Below are 17,337 nucleotides of genomic sequence, written 5' to 3' on the forward strand. Positions count from 1 at the left end.
TCACTGTGAAGAAAACAACAACGACGGTTAGTGAGTTCATGCACCTGGCTGGATATGACCAAGATTCAAGATTATCTCGTAAATGAAACCGACGCCAAGGGGTTAAATTTAGAGTCTTCAAAGTAGAAACGTTTTGCTGTGAAAACAGAAAAAAAAAACACTTTGAATTCCCTCGACATTCTCTCAACCAGCTCAGTTTGTGCAGTATGAGGTTCATATGATTTTATTTTACTGGTACCAAATATCAGGGCTGTAACTCCAGAGATCTCTGAGGTGTTTCCCCAACATGATTCAACATTTCTCCTCCAGAGTTCATATCCTGATATTGGCTTTGAAACGGTATTTGAAGCCTTGATATAAAAATAGATTTTTTTTTTTTTTTTAACAAAGCCTCAATAATGCTTATTTCTATGTTCCAAACAATCTTTATTTGAAGATTATATCACTAGCCACATTCACATAGACAGCGTTTCCTCAACGAAGCAATATGAATGAAGCCATTCTGATTAGAGATTTTTCTCCAAAACGTGAATTAGAATCAACATTGTTAACAAGCTTTGAATATTTCAGAAAATATGACAGAAAAAGAAGAAGAAGAACTTATTGATGATGTATCTTTTGAGTGGAGGTGTAGGGGTTAGCACTGACGCCTCACAGCTAGGAGCCCAAAGACGTGCTCTTTGGATTAACTGATGATTCTAAATTGGACCTAGGTGTGCCCGTGAGGTTGTATTTAGACTGGCAACCTGTCCAGTGTGTACCCCAATGTCAGATGGGGCCGCCCGCCGTGGCCCCCTAGAGGAAAATTCAATTCAATCCAATTTTATGTACTATATAGCATCAATAATACAAACTGCCTCGAGACGCTTTACATAATCGTGTCTGAAACCCCAAGAGCAAGCATGACGGCGATGGTGGTTCCTTTTAACAGGAGGAAACCTTGAGCAGAACCCAACTCATATGGAGGGACCCATCCGCCTAAGGCCGGCCGGCCGTAGTGACAGAAATAGAGAGAGAAGAGAGCAGCAGGATGAGCGCTAACATGATAATGAATGGATTTCTTGAACTGATGATTAAATGTTTATATCAGCCCTCTCAATCAGATATAAAATTACCTCATCATTACTCTGATTATTGGTGGAATTATTGGAGCAAGTTTTAAATGGTGTGTGCACCGTGGTAATCACAGAACGTTGTTTGGAGGTACAGGGCACTCCACAAACTTCCTATAAAGGAGAAAGAAAGAGGACATATTCGTTAGGTCAGTTAGTCATATTACATACACTCCTGTTTACAACATCTTTTGATATTCACCGGTGTCTGTTGTAGACAAACATTGACACGCGGTGACCTCACAGATTACAGATCTGAGATTGCGGTTCGACCTACATTGACCCTGCTTGCTCAGCCGGCGTTGGAAAGCCTTTTTAATCTCCCTCAGCAGAGTTTCCTTGTTGTTCTTCATATTAGCTTTTGCCGTCTCCAACAGAAATTCAATCTTCTCCAGACTGAAGGGACGCTGGAAAGTGTTGAATTCCTCCATTCTTTTCTTGATTTCCTCTGCATCTGTAGAAAACAGCAAGGGTCAGTTTAGGCTACAGCCACCTGTCACTAAACGTAGTTAGGCATGGCTACATGAATTAAATAATATGGGGGTTTATGGGAAGCCTGCTGAAAAGACTCACCGAGGAGTCCTTTCTTGTCTGATTTAGTCCTAGATCACACTATACAGACTGCATTTACACTTGCTGATTATGAATCGTAGTGTGGTCTAATTGCATGTGATTGTGAAGCCAAATGTGAAGGGGGTAAAAGTGGTGCAAACATGCCCGGAGTAATCAGGTCAACATGCTGGTTTTGGCATTTGCCAGAAAGCATTCACTACAAAGTAGAGCTGCAGCTTCAGCAGCGTTTTGCTTATGAACCAGGGTTGTGCAAAACAAAAATGTGGTTTCAATTCATACTGGAGGAAAAACCTTTTCAAAGAGCCACGCCACTAGCATAGTGTAAAAAAAAAAAAAATAGTATAAAAACTATGCAAGAACATGTCATAATTATTACACTTCTAGCACTTTTTTTTAGTAACGATTACACAAAAAGGTACAGTTTCACAGAGTTTGTACTTGACTGTTGGCTTTGATTGATGGTGACTGAGCTGATGAATTATCAAGGACACTTGGCTTACTTCTCTACAGCGTTTTTTGTTTGGGCAGGTGTAAGATTTTCCAACATCCTGAGTGAAAGGAAGAACTTCTGCAGTTTGAACCTACCACCAATGCTCTCTGTCTGCACCACAGTTACGATCAAGACATACAAGAGTGTGCCCCAGACCTTTGCAGTTCCGCCTGTTGAAGAGCGGCATGTAAATGATCGTGGGCTCCTTCTTCTTTCCCTCAAACACGTAGCAGTCCTTTGGCCATTCTCTCTCCTTCAAGACTTTGTCATCTATCTTTGGGAAAGGCTTGTTAACCTCAGCCGCATAGTCTCTGGAAATAGTCAGGGTCTGTTCATGGAGCAGAGGGGTGACAGTGTTTCAGACTTCCACTTTTATGTGGGCAGCTAGATGACGATCAGCTCCTCTTTCAATCATTGCATAAATCCATGATAATCGGTTCCCGAGCAGTTCCCGACCAACTTTCCAGCACAAACTAAAATTTAGAAGTTGGTCTGGCTTCCAGGCTAAGGCAGACACATCTTACTTTACCTCGAATATGTTTCCTGCGCTAAACTCAGGTGCGATGATGAGATCGATGTCTCTCTTGTCGCCCAGAAATGAAGGGTAAGCCACGTTGATCAGCAGCCCAGCGTCTAACAGGTGTAATCTTTCTCCGGAGAGGCGTGCTGGAATAGAGGAATCTGCAACAGAAGTCGCCATTTGCAACCAATATTTAAAGTAAACGCTGTATTTACTAATTTCTTTTCTTTTTTTTTTTTTTTAGGCATTACTCAGCACCAAAAGTGTTTGGTGCTGAGTAATGCCTGGTCTACTGTGGGATTTTAAAGCGTTTCCACGGAAAACAACTCCTTGTTGTAGCCGGAAATGATGTAATGTTTTTTGTACTAAATGTATTTATTTGAGTGACTCTAATTGTTCCTAAAGATGTCAGTCATCCCACCTTCGTACTGGTAGAGGAAATTTTGCGTCGTTCCCCACTCCCACCTCACAATCAGGGGTAGGAGATGATCCGTAAGGAAAACAACTGGAGAAAACACATTGAAAGGAAATACAGTCAAATGCGTCTATTATTTAACAGTGATGACCAATCTGGATGTTTATCCGCCCTAGCAACACACTCACCACGCGTTTTGAAAGTCCCTTCCTCCAGACTATGGCTCCAGGTATCTACTAACAGCAGCATCTCATGGCTCCACTGCTGAACAATTCGAATTTTTTCCTCCACACTCATTGTCTTCAGATATTCGCTCTTATGCTCACTCACCTTTTCTGGAAAAGAAAGGAATCTAATGGGCATTTTCATCAGACATTTGCAGCATCATTACCACATTCCTGACCTGAAACTTTGAGGCCGCTCTTTTGTTTCTCTCAATGGCTGCAATCTTATGAATTTGCTTTCAAGTCAGTGGGATTTAATGCACTCTGAGTGGGTGTGATCATCCTCATCACCCTTACCTTCAAGGAGTTTCTGCAGCTTGTCCAGAGCAGCGGTGGAGTCGGGATCGTTGATGGTGTTTCTGGTCATGGCTACCACATGCTGAAGGATGTTGTATACACGCACGTACTTAACAGCAGTGTCCAGAGATTCAGTCACTGAAAGGCACACACAGAGGAAGTGTGTAAGATGAGATTTCCAGCATAAAATTGGGAGATAAGAATTTCAGTTTTCATTACCATTCAGCCAGGAAGGGGCCTTAGCTCTGATGGTCTCCCCATGAGCCAACGCACAGCCCAAAACACCTGCACATTGACAGAGTGAGAATTGCATGTCCTATCAATGCATTGCATAATATGCACCAGTAAAAAAATGCACATCTTGTAGTTTTATAAGCCTAGAAGCTTGAATCAGACTTCGACCCACACAATATTAGGCAGGTGGTCATAATGTTATGCCTGATCAGTGTATATACGCTGTATATGTCTGATTAGCTTCAGTGGGATCCCTGGCTTTGAAGATGACGGAACGCCTTATTTCTAGTCTACACTGATAGTACCCAGCAACTCAACTTTTCTCAGAGTCTTCAGACTCGGTTTGTAAACACACACCTTGCAGTCGGACGATGTCCATCTCTGGCTTCTGCTCCAGCAGCTCCCCACCCTGGAATTTACTCCCAAGCAGAGACGTTTCCACAAAAAGACCCAACTCCGTGAATCCGGCCTCGTGAGGGCTAACCTCGAACCATTTCCCTAAGAGACGAGTGGCATCACATTACACTTAATGCAAATTAATAACTCGTTATATTTCCTGTCCATGTATGTCCTACCTTCTGTTGGCCCGTTGATCAAGCAGTCCTTCTCCACGGCACAGTAGATGGGGTAAGGGTTGGTGGCATTCCTGCAGGATTCATCTGAAAGACGCCGTGTGTCCAACTAACAAAACAAAATATGTTTCTCTGAAGAGCAAAGTCTTTATAACAGAGAGTGAGTCAAAAGAGAAAGCTCAGAAGTAACTTTTTTTGTGTGCTTGGCCTGGTACCTGTTTCATAACCCCTGCAGAAGTTAAGACCCCCCAGATATCAGAGAGGGAGAAGGTATCCTCTCTTGTCCTCTCAGCCAACCAGGCCAGAGCCTCCCTCAGGTCAACCCCAGGACTTGATAACCGGATTTCTGCTTCGTCCATGTTGTTGCTCCACTCTGGGTCACCATACAAGGTGGCCATGGACCTATCAAATGGGATACAGTTGTGTTCCTCTAATTCTGGAGCTTAAATAGGGAGAAACCCCATTGCCACAGAACCATGAAAACATTTCCTATTTGTGAAACTCTAGAGAACTTCTCCATGAGTAGTAAATAACAAAACCTGACATTTACTGACTGACTCCGGTCGCCATGTGTGTAGGTGTGTTTATTGTTACCATGTTGCCCCTGAAACTCCTCCCAGGTAGAGCAGAGTGTTCAACAGATTGTCCTGTTTCAGCTGATAAAGGGAACCCACCAGACCCACGGCCGCCCTTTGACCTCCACCTGATCCCAGCATGGCGATGTGGGGAATCGTATCCTGGAAGGAGGGAAGATGGAGAGATGTGTAACTCCATATTAACTAATTGTTCGCAAGAGACTGTACGAATCAAAATACTAGTGTTTTGTCAGTGCCGGATAATGAAGCTATGCTATGACGACACTCTAATGGTGAGGGCAACTATGGCGGAAGCAAAAGAAGGAAATACGTGATCATTTTGAAATCACACCAATACCCAAATGGAGGAGGCTGGGGTTAAAGGATGGGTAAGCAAAACACCTGATTTTATGTATTTTCTTCTTATGATGAACTCTGAAAAGCTGAGCACTAAAGTTGTAAAGAAATGTTTGCAAAACTGACATCCCCACTAGTGTCCCTTGCTTTTAGCGCTATATAGCAAATATTTGCACCCAAAAACGAAAGATGGTGAACATGAGAAACATGCTGACATTAGCATTTAGCACAAGCGTTGCCTATGTAGCCTACAGACTTGAATGTTTTCAGTTCCAACAGTTGGTTATAAGCCCGGGGTTCATTGTGTGAACATTGTTTTTCTTAAAGGGTGGTCAATCTGCTTATCAAATGCATTACATAGAGGTCACAGGAAGAGGTCTTACTGCATCGCAGTCAATTCCCAGACTGTTGAGCGCCTCCAGAACTATCTGTTTCCTCATGTTGATATACTCCCGTTCACCATCACATAGGGAATGGGACCGACGGATATAATTCTGCAAGCAATCAAGGACAGGAGAACATTTACATTAATCCAGAGGTGACTCAGACTCTCAAATGTGTTGCGCCGTTATACATATTGCATATTTGAATTATTGCCGCTGCGAGGTAGTATCATATGAAGTTATACTAGCAAGGATGCATGCACCCGAGGCAATAGACAAATCAAAAGGGCCAAAGGTCAGCTGTAAAATCCTAGGCAGACAAGACTTTGTTGATCGTCTATAGGTAATACACAGACAGTAAAGAGAAATAATATAGAAAAATGACAAGCCTATAATCAAAAAGGAAGACACGACAAATAGAACAATAGAAACAGAAGCAAAACATGAGGTACAATAGTCGCTGGGCTATAACTGAAGCATGTGTTTGGAGAAGTTATCATATGTATGGCTCAACTACACTGTGGAAGTATTCACATCTCTATGATTTAAGTAAAGGTAGCAATACTACACAGCACAGGAACCATCTGTAAAGTTAATTCAACATTTCACTTCACAAGCTAAAGATGCAGAATAGAATAAGAGCAGTGAATAGTGAATCTGCAAAAAAAAAAAAATACTATCAGACAAACAGACAATAGAGCACAAAGTCCATTATATGCCTCTGACATAGAGTAGATGTATAAAGTAGCATCCATTTGAAACTAAAGCAAGAGTACCTCTAAACACATCACAACCTAAACCTGTTCCGATGCATGTCTCACCTCACAGGGAGCTTCATCTTCCTCCATGGTGCTCGAAGTTTGCGACAGAGCTCCTGCAATCACAAGCCAAAGACAAACGACTGCTGCGGGCAAACCTGTATTTCCTGTGTTCATGGTGCTCAACCTTCCTTTCAGTGTTAAAATGCGGCAGTAAAAGTTATATCCCCTTTTCTGTTCACATTCACCTGATCAGAAGTCCCACAAGAACTCAACGGATATGTCTGAACACACACTGGCCTTTTGATTTTCACTGTGTGTTGACCAGTGAGGGAAGTGTTTCCCAATACTGACCAGAGTTCAGATTCAAACCAGGTTGTTCCAAGGCCTGAATGATTCAACATTACTAAACCTCTCTTCTCTCTGGGCTGTAATCTGTTGGAGCTTGTATTTGTACTCGGCCTGGGGCTGACTTTTAACCAAAGGACGACAGACAGTCAATGACTGATTGTATCAACGAGCAAAAAAGAGATTGATGCATGAGAATAGAGCTGAAAATGTGGTGTTGGGGAAACTGTTCTTTATTTAAGAAACCTGGACATATAAAAAATACTCTACTACAAGCAAAAAGCCGCACAGTGGAACATCTTTTCAAGCGAAACTACAGAAATATTATCAGCAAAAATAAAATATGCAGGCATGTATGGAAATAGTATGGAACTAGTTTTAAGTACTTTAGATAAATATGTTCACACCTTGAGGCTGGGGTCTCTGGCCAGTAATGGTTTGTTAGAATAATAAATATGGGGAAGGAAAAGAGAATAAAAAACTCTCTGAACACCCACAAATGTTCCTATTTAACTCCCCGCTAGGCACAACATTAAAACCACTGACAGGAGAAGCAAATAACATTGACCATCTTTTGACAATACAATGTTCTACTGGGAAACCTTTGGACCTGGCATTCATGTGGATGTTACTTAGACATGTATCATCTACCAAGACCAGACCAGGCAGCCCTACCCGAATTAGCAATGACGCTCCTTGATGGCAGCACCCGTACCCAGCAGGATGGGTCTGATGAGTCACAACTGTTTTGGAGGAAATAAGGGAGATCTACACAATATTAGGTCAAACTGTTATGCCTGATCGGTGTATATAAATACCCTGAGAAACAGTATAAGGATAAGTGTCAGCCTTTGTCAAACAAACTTACGTCCAAAGGTATCTGAACAGTAAATTTCTATCTACTAAAATACAAAGAACAAAAATAACAGGGTTGTGCTTGTTCAGAGAGAGTGACTCAGAGTGAACAGATAAGGAGACAGAAACAAAACATTTCTATGAGGACACCGAAGCAGAAATATGTCAACACTTAACCAGTCAAATGCCACCAAAACACCAAATTTCACACGTTCCCACACAACAAAAAACAAAATTAATGTAAATTAGACCGCAACTGGCTACATCTGCAGAGGGCCAGATCAAGTCAACAAACCCAAGACGAGGTGAGAGGGTGTTAAATAGGTCAATATGCTCAATCAGACATAAAATTATGACCACCTTCCTAATATATGGTCCCCGACCTGTCGAGGCATGGACTCTACCAGACCCCTGAAGGTGTGCTGTGGTATCTGGCACCGAGATGTTACCAGCAGATCCTTTAAGTCCAGTGAGGCCTCCATAGATCGGACTTGTTTGTCCAGCACATCCCACAGATCCTCAGTTGGACTGAGATCTGGGGGATCTGGAGGCCAAGTCCCTTGTCAAACCTCGCTCAAATCCTTGCCAGTTTTCTCTGCTTCTAACACATCAACATTGAGGACAAAATATACACTTCCTGCTTTCTATATCCTGGCCATGATGAAGAGATTCACTTCACCTGTCAGTGGTCATAATGTTATGCCTGATTGGTGTATATTAACTCAATATTGTATTGCTGAGTTTCTCTACATTAACCTCAATGAGATATGACAAAGAAATAAGAAACATATTTAATTCTTCTGTCAGTATTTGAGAGTTAACTAAGTGCTATGCGTTTGGTGGAACTGAGGAGTGAGCCAAAACCCGGACAAGAAGTCTAGATGTGGTCTAGACGACAACAGAATGTGCATAAAACAACAAATAAATAATTTTTTAGTTGCTTTATGCTCCATTCAAACTACACTAAAATGTATTGTTTATACTCTGAGATCATTACATTTGCCGTCAACAGGAAATTAATCTTTTTTTTTGCCTTGTTGTGCTCTGCTGTGCTGATAACTGCTGATAAAAAGGGACATTCAGATGTGATACTGTGTTCTATGAACCATTGTTTAATGTTCTCTTTGTTCTGTCACTGTATGACCGCCTGATGTGTCTGTCGGACGTTAATGTTGTCCAAATTAGTCACAAAGATGCGATATAAAGGGATATAAAATGAAACAGGAGATCAGATGTTTGGCATTGTGAACTGTCCCATCCCTGGTTCTTCTTACAGTCTGGAGTAATCGTTAGCCGACGCTATGCGGTGTGGAAGTGTGAGCTGGGTCTCTGGGCTCGTCTGTGTTTATGCTGTGATGCTGGGAGCAATGGGACAACCTGTGGACGACAGAAAGGACGGGGTGACAGCCATCCTTGAGACAGAGGACCTATCAAGCGAGACCACAAATTCAACCCTTGCACCTGAAATAGAGGCTACTTCAATGGTAACTCTAAAGGTGAGAAAATGTCTCAGTCCAGAATATAAATACCCTGAATTACTCCTAATGTTAGGAATTTAATGATTCAGAGAGCATTTTTTGTTTCTTAGACCACAGGTTTGAGTCTTCTATTGAAAAATAATTTACTTTGGCTTGTCATGGGACCCTGTGATTATGGTGATGGTCAGAAAATTAAAGAGAACTTGACATTTAAGGCTTGCATACACAGCTCTTGTAATGACATTTGTATTTTATATATATTATATAAAAATGAGGTTCTATCTGTGCACATTTAATATATTATGCTGAGATTTAGTATCATATAGTTAATGCATCTGGTGCTTCTTGGTTGTGCACACTGTTAATGTTGTAATTCTGTGTGTGTTTCATTCTTATGTGCATCAGTCCCAGCCCTTGTCTAAAGGGGAGCAGGAGTTTGTCCTGAGGAGAAAACAAGTCGCTCTGAAGTCTCTCAACGAGCTGGGAGTCAAGTGTAAACTAGTAAGACTTTCTTTTAATGTGTTAAATTAGCAGGGAGTATTGTATCAACCACCTCCCTTTGTAGCTTGTTAGAATACAGATATTTTGGAAATGCAAAGTAAAGCCAAGGCGACGAGATTGTGACTAAATTTTCAGACAGATATAAACTTTGGCCTGATGAAATAACGGCGTCATTAAAGTCTTACAATTACAAAGTCTTTTGTAATTTTCACTGAGAAATGTATTGACCTAGGTGTTAGGTAGAGTAGCCATCCATAGCATAGGAAAAAACTGTGTCCAAATGAGACTGAGTGATAAAGAGTCCTTCAGAGGTCTGTTCCTTGCACTCTGTTAACACAAACAAAGTGGACGGTACTGTTCCTATACAAAGATAACAAAATCTATCAGTAGTAGATAGTTGAGGAATCACGTCAGCTCTCATACCTCTGCATCCTAATAAGTCAGGATCAAAGTGAATTGATTTACTAGCAAAAATAGTGAAATGCTACGAGCTAACTAGCATGCTAACATGACAACGATGAAGCTAATGTTCGTTGTTTAGCAGTTTTACCAAGTTTATGATCATTATTTAGCACGCTAGCATGCTAACAGTCATTTATTAGTGCACACCAAACGATGGTGATTGGATTTTTTTACTATCAAATACAGTTTTTGACCTGATGCTAGCTCTGAATGAAAAGCTAAGGGACCGCATAAGTTGTTATACTTCATGCTACGAGGAAAAAGTTCCACTCAGTAGTTCTTGGGATATCTTGATGTGGGCAAAAATGGTGAACCTAATCACCAAATAATGTTGCTACCACTAGCTGAAAGTACATTGCGTTCATTGTGTTTCATTCATGTGGTTTTATTAAGGCATCAATTGTATAACAGCCCCTCAAAGACTTTTTAGTTTCTCCGTGTCATATGTTTCCTTATTTTTCTGTTTTAATTCTTTTCCTTCTTCTGTCCAGGATTCGGTTCCTCACATCGCACTCTTGGGGTCAGGCGGTGGTCAGAAGGCAGTTGCTGGTTTTTTGGGTTCCCTCTATCAGCTGGAAAAAGAAGGACTTCTAGACACTCTACTTTACCTGGGAGGAGTTTCTGCGTCTGCTTGGTAAATGCACGCAAGACAGCGACCTAACACTGCACTGCTTGGGGAATCTGGAAAATTAAAAATCAGCTTACTCTAGACTGATTGTGCATATTGATTAAAGGTATGAAAGGTGCTGGTTTAAAACTTGAAATATGGTAAAACTGCCAAATTTTGCACAAAAAGGAAGGAAAATGTGAAGTTACCACCAACATTTATGGAGCCCTGCTACAAGGGGAAAACAAAAGTAAAGGCAGCTGTACGTCTGTTCTCTTAAAATGCAGAAAGAGGAAAGGAAATCAAGCGAGGTTAGTCTTGACCGTGAAGCCAGTGCAAGAAATGTTAACGCAAGGTCCAATTACTGTGTCTTTCCAGAGCTTTCTCAACCGCAACCACACTTTACAGTCTTCCTTGGCAGAGATCCTTTTACATTCAAGGCCATAGTTGATAAAGTAGAATAGTCTGTGGGCTGCTCTGGTGCTTGTCAGTTTTTTTTATCCTCTCCCTCTCTCCCTCTCTCTCTCTCTCTCTCTCTCTCTCTCTCTATCAGGGTTATGTCCACCTTGTACAAGGACCCCCAGTGGAGCACCAACATGGATAAGGCAGTGTCCAGGCGCACAGATCCTGTGAGTGGGCTGAAGGAGGTTCTCTCCTGGATGGGAGAGGAGGCAAAAGAGCAGCACCCATTTCTCAGTGATATGTGGGGAGATTTAACTTCCAGTGGGATCATGAAACAGGTAGGCTGCAGTACAGCAAAACTGATATATGCTAGAAAAATAAAAAGATGGAAGTAAGTTACGAATTTCCTCTGGATCATGGCTGTTATACTCTTTGACTTAGTGTCAGTTTTAAATGATTCACATAAACATTACAAAATTTTGGCTTATAAGCAGCAAGTCTGGGTCTCATGTGTTTTTACTGACAGCTGACAGGTTATTGTCTTATACATACATTTACTATGGCCTTTATTGAATATTGTGTCACGTCACATCACGTCACGTCACATCGAATTGTGTCATTCTGTATCATATCGTATCGAATTTTATCGAATCATATAAAATTGTATCATATTGTATCGTATCAAATTTTTATCGCACTGTATCATATTTTTTATCGTATCATTTCATATCGTGTCGTATCGTATCGTATCAAAATTAAATTTTATCGTATCGTATCAAGTTGTATTATATCAAAACTAAGCAAGTCTGACTTACATAATCAGGGATATTGCATATCACTAGACTCTATGGGTCACACGTGTATAAAAATGGCTTTGCAAGGTGTTTAAGGCAGCAAGCGTGTCTAACCAAATTCAGATCCTTTATGCTCCTTGCAAAATGGTCCTTCCAGGAAGGTAAACTCTGTGTTTTCTTTCAGAAATGAAAACCAATGTTTAAAAATGTAAAGCTTCAGGCATCGCTTTTTTATGTGATGACACTTTACAGGCTTAATGTAGTGTGGAAAACTCAAATTCAGATGATAAAATATACAGTAGTGGCACTGCTGGGTAACCGCACACATGCTTCCCTTTGGTAATTCTTCTGTCTGTCTGATGCATTCTGGGGGCAACCGTTGATGAGTATGAAGTGACGCAATGCTCTGCAATGCAGTTGGTGTGGGTTGCACTCAGGTCACTCTTGGGTTATTGCAACTGAAGTCAGTCACGGCAGGATTAATGCAATAATGTGCAATGATGTGAGAAATAATGGCTTCAATGAAATATCAATCAGTGCTTTTGAGTGAAGAATTAGTATTCGATTTGAGATGGTATAGCCCGCGATTATTTTTAATATTTACATTATGTTTCTAAATGATATTTTTCCTTATTTTCTCTTGTTTTAATTAGTTTTTGTGATAAATGCAACAGAAAGGTTTAAAGTTTTAGACTTGCAGTTCACTGACCTGTTTTCTTTCTTACTAGCTGGACCTTCTACATCTTCCTGAGGATGGCATGAACGTCAGCAATCCGTATCCCCTCTATAGCGCAGTGAACAAAGACTGTCTGCAATACGGCCCTGAAAACGGTACTAAACACGCACAAGTACTTAGACAAACACAGTCTTATCTCAAACCCACTCAATGTACGTTCAAAGGATTACAGGCAAGCACCAACTTCTGATATCTATTGTTAACCAGCAGTAATTTAGTTATTCAAAACCAATCTGGGTTATTACTGAGTATTGTTTCCATCAGACTTACCGTCTCTGTCGTTTTGCCTCTGTTCCTTTGTCCCAGCCAAATGGTTTGAGATAACTCCTCATGAGGCTGGCTTCACAGATCTCGGTCTCTACGTTGAAACTTCACATCTGCGCAGCCCAACGCATGACGAAGATCCTGAAGGTAAAAACCCAGAGACTGAGTTAAAGTTATGTCAGCTTGGACTTGAGACAACTCTTTTGTAATTTCATGTGATCATTTGTGTGTTGTTTTGCCAGGAAAGTCGCCGTCAAAGCAAACCCACAAGTTTGTAACGTACCACAAAGACTTTGCTAAGCCAGCTACGGTAGCCTAAGGAAGTCTAGAAAAAGTCGGGCAACTGACCAAAAACATACTGTACACTTAGATATAATGTGTTATGAGAGTTTGGAGACTTTACTTGTTCTCACACTCAGCAATGAGCAAATAAGTACGTGCAATAAGTATTTTTATAAAAACATGTCTTTACAGAGTGTATCTTGTATGTGTCTGCTCTGTTATGCAGATAAGGACGGTGTGGGAATCTCCATACCTGACTGGTTGAAAGGTAGTAAATTTAACATGTCTTGTAATGTGCAAAACATTTGCTGAACTTATTTGAGTGCTCGGATGTGGTGTGCACAGCAGCTATTGATGAATAACCTACCCTATGTGGCGCTTCTCCTGACTTGTAACAGGCCATAGTGGAGTACATGTTATGTTACATTTTCCAGCTACTAGAAATCAAAGCAGGTTTAGCCGTTTCTGGAACATCTGACACATGTGTAATATATGTCACACATTTTACACATCTGTAAAGGTCTCAACAATGCATGATCTGACAATTTTTCAGACAAACTGGACATATTCCCATTTGGAAAGAAAGATAAGGATCAAAATAAACTGGTAAATTGGCGTCTGAAGATCTTGGCACCTTTGCAGAGTCCGGACCAAGGACCAGTCAAAAGTAAAGGTGAGTCATATTATTGTTTACTTGTCTTTAACGCTACGCTTAATTAATCTGTCTTGTAATATTATTGATCAGAGTACGCTTAGGACATAAAAAAAGACGATTCTTTATCGTATTTTATAAACATTAAAGTTTAAAGCGGCTTTGATATGATTATTGACCTCTTGGGGGCAGTGCAGCAAACAGCAAACACAACACTGTGTGTCTATATAAACTTGTACAGCTTTCGAGGCTTACAAGTTAGTTAATAGTTGCATAGTCGCATCCTGCAGAGCAAAATCAGAATTTATTCGGAGTGTGGCAGCACTGCTGAGGCAGTTGGAGATGTGAATTAGTTTTATCCCCCCAGAGACTTGAGTGTGTGCATTCAATTCAAATGCAGTCCATCTAACGTTTGTTGAGACGTTTCACATAAAACTACAAGTGTTGACCTCATTGTGCCAATAGAATTGAGGTCACTGAAGTTTTTGGAACATCCAACTTATTTGGAAATATCACGTTGAGATCCTTCAATGTGATAAAAAAAAAAACTTTGACCTGCCAAAGTCCACCCAATTCTCAAACAATATTTTTTATTGTATTACATATATTACTCTAGTAAGGTCAATGTGCCATTCTAACTATGAATTCTATGCTGTTTTATATGTGCTGCTATAACATTATTCACAATAACATGCTTTATGCGGGTGTGCTTTGTTTTCCCAGTCTCTTGGTTGATACAGAAAGCCTTCACACTGATTGACAACCTGGAATGGGGAACCGTTAAAAACTTCCTGTTCCAATACTCAGGTGACCTACCATCCTCTGAGCCTCACATCTCTACATATATTATTTCGTGTTGACAGTAATGTGATTTGCCAGATACATGGCCAACAAACAACTGAATGAGAAGATGCAGTGGCTAAATCGTTGGTGTTGTTTTTTTTCGTTGCTGAGAAGATGATGAGGTGCCGTCTTGCATTAGACGTAAAAAGCAACTGCAGCTGATGGACGCTGGCGTGATGCTCAACATGCCCTTCCCTGCATTCCTGGGAGAGAGGAGAGACGTGGATCTCCTCATTGCTCTGGAATACGGGTCTCAGGAAACCTTCAAGGTAAAGCCATGTGCTGGGAGAACATTTGAGGTGACATGTATGTGCTGTAGATAGATCAATCAGCCACAACATTAAAACCAATGGCAGGAGAAGTCAATAACATTGACCATCTTGTGACAATTCAATGTTCTGCTGGGAAACTTTTGGACCTGGCTTAATGTGGAGGTTACATAGACATGTAGCACCCACCTAGACCAGACCAGGCACCCCCACCCCATAGCAATGACACTCCTTGATGGCAGCAGCCATCCCCAGCAGGATGCAGCCTGACACAGGCACACACACAAAAACAGTTTAGGAACAACTCAAAAAACATGTTGATCTGGCATCCAACTTCACTAGATCCCAAACTGATGGGATCTGACTGATGAAGTATGTGTGGGATGCACTGGAACAAGCCTGATTCACAAAAACAGGCTAAAACTGGGGTCACTGACCAACAGTCCAACAGTGGCTGACAAACAACTCATGGTTTATCTTAGCCCTTATCTAAGTATAACTTAATTGTCCACACAGACTCTGACTCTTGCCAGAGACTACGCAGCCAGTCTGAAGAAGCCTTTCCCAGAGATAGACGACCAGATCCTGGAGGAGCGCGAGTGGCCAAAAGACCTCTACATATTTGAAGGAAAAGATCAGGAGCCCACCATCATTTACATGCCGCTCTTCAACAGAAACAACTGCAAAGGTCTGTCACACACACACACACACACACACACACACACACCCACACACACACACCCACACACAAAAAAACACTCTCAATGGTCAGATATGTTCATCACTGGTTTTATTCTGGTCCAGATTCGGAGCAGTTTCAAGCGAGGGTAAAGATGTACTCCACCTACCAGCTTTCGTTCGATGAAGACAAGCTTGGGTTTGTGATGGAGATGGCGAAAACGAACATCAAGAACAACAAGAAAATTCTGTTGCAGGAGATACGGAAGGCTGCTCTCCGCCGACAGAAAAAAAAGAGGGTGGACTGATAGGGACGTCTGCGTGGGTGGACCACTAATGAACACATGTATTTCTTCCTTTCTTTCTTTCTTTCCTTTGTTTATCATCTTCCATTCACATTTGTGTTTCCTCTTACTACTTTACCTGACTCTTCTTTCTCCCTCCCTCTTCTCCTTATTCTACGTTTTTCCTGTACATATTTTCCCTTTTGGCCTCCTTAGCTATTCCTTCTCACACTTTATCTCTTTTGTGTCCTTTCTTTTCACATCTATCAATCTCCATCCTCCCATTCTTCTACAAACATCCACCAGAATCTGACCTCTAAACTCTGCAGATTCTGTATCACTAACATAAAACCTAGCAAAACAGAGAGTTGATCTATGCTGTTGCTTGGGTGCAATAATGTCAATGAAACACTAGATGTCTCTATATGCCCACCATGGTTTGATTTGTATGAGATTCTCCAGTGTGTTTTTTCACTTTGAGATGTTGTGAAAAATAAATTATGTAAAAAGTGATTACTGCTTTTGGTTGTCCTGTTATTGTTGCCCACACTGTGTTCCTTCACATTTTATGATGTCTAGCATATTGAAGTTTATTGGAGATTTAAAACTTCTCTGAAAACAAACAAGCAAAGAAAAAACAATAAAGTTTGCAAAAAAAATGTGCATATAAATAAGTTTTTACTAAACAGTGATTCTGACTTCTACTGCTGAAGGGTGCCAGTGCAGAGACCCTGGAGTCCCTATTGCCTTAAAGCAACATTTTACCATTGTGGTTGCTCGCTTGCCATCTTTCCAAGACTGAGATGATGGAAATCAATGTCTAATCAATCAGTCCAGTTCATTTTTTTTTTTTGTACAAAAGGAATATTCTGTCTCTTAGTACTTGTGGAAAAACACACTGTCAGTGAAAACTGGAGTGAAAATGGGTTCTACAAGGTCTAAAGATTTTGTCCTGACCTGGAGTACTCGTTGAGTCTTCAGTCATCTTTCCACAATGTCTTCCTTTTTTTGTCTTTGCCACTTCCTTTCCTTTCATCCCTGTCACATTTGCCCCTGCCTCTGTCTGTCTTTCTGTCACTTTCCTGTCCAAATGCGGTCATTGATTAGAGATGTCTGGCAGATAACCAACAAGCTACTGAGGATCTGGCAACGGGGCCAAAGGTGACAAAGAAAATGTCTTCTGCTCAGCACAGGAAATGACTCAAGCCTAAACCTGACCCCACAGCTACTATTGTACAGCTCTCTTTGTGTCTGTCAGATGCACCGTGACATTGGTCTTTTTACTTTTCCCCTCTGTAGCCATTTAGCGAATGAACGCGGAAATAAAATAATTGGCATTACGTTAAAGCACAAAGCTTTAATTTGAGTGCAG

General features: G+C 41.1%; 2 protein-coding genes across 2 annotated transcripts; one reads left to right on the forward strand and one right to left on the reverse strand.

The window, feature by feature from the left end:
- Positions 1–444: 444 nt before the first annotated feature.
- Positions 445–6,600, reverse strand: LOC311506165 (cytosolic phospholipase A2 gamma-like; the record flags this gene model as incomplete). Its single annotated transcript, XM_084570044.1, has 13 exons — positions 445–1,566; positions 2,332–2,503; positions 2,705–2,856; positions 3,117–3,200; positions 3,299–3,445; positions 3,632–3,769; positions 3,851–3,916; positions 4,223–4,363; positions 4,441–4,546; positions 4,653–4,839; positions 5,032–5,174; positions 5,753–5,863; positions 6,574–6,600. 13 exons carry the CDS (start codon positions 6,598–6,600, stop codon positions 1,292–1,294), a joined length of 1,749 nt encoding a protein of 582 aa, XP_084426170.1. The 3' UTR covers positions 445–1,291.
- A 2,414-nt stretch (positions 6,601–9,014) lies between these two features.
- LOC311506166 (cytosolic phospholipase A2 gamma-like) lies at positions 9,015–16,311 on the forward strand (the record flags this gene model as incomplete). The annotated part of the gene is made up of 12 exons (XM_084570045.1): positions 9,015–9,209; positions 9,591–9,692; positions 10,646–10,788; positions 11,315–11,554; positions 12,115–12,118; positions 12,686–12,788; positions 13,000–13,104; positions 13,200–13,267; positions 14,632–14,698; positions 14,849–15,003; positions 15,520–15,691; positions 15,808–16,311. 12 exons carry the CDS (start codon positions 9,015–9,017, stop codon positions 15,987–15,989), a joined length of 1,536 nt encoding a protein of 511 aa, XP_084426171.1. The 3' UTR covers positions 15,990–16,311.
- Between the last annotated feature and the right edge of the window lie 1,026 nt (positions 16,312–17,337).

Source organism: Chelon labrosus (genome assembly GCF_963514085.1).
Source record: "Chelon labrosus genome assembly, chromosome: 21".
In the NCBI taxonomy this organism is placed as follows: domain Eukaryota; kingdom Metazoa; phylum Chordata; class Actinopteri; order Mugiliformes; family Mugilidae; genus Chelon; species Chelon labrosus.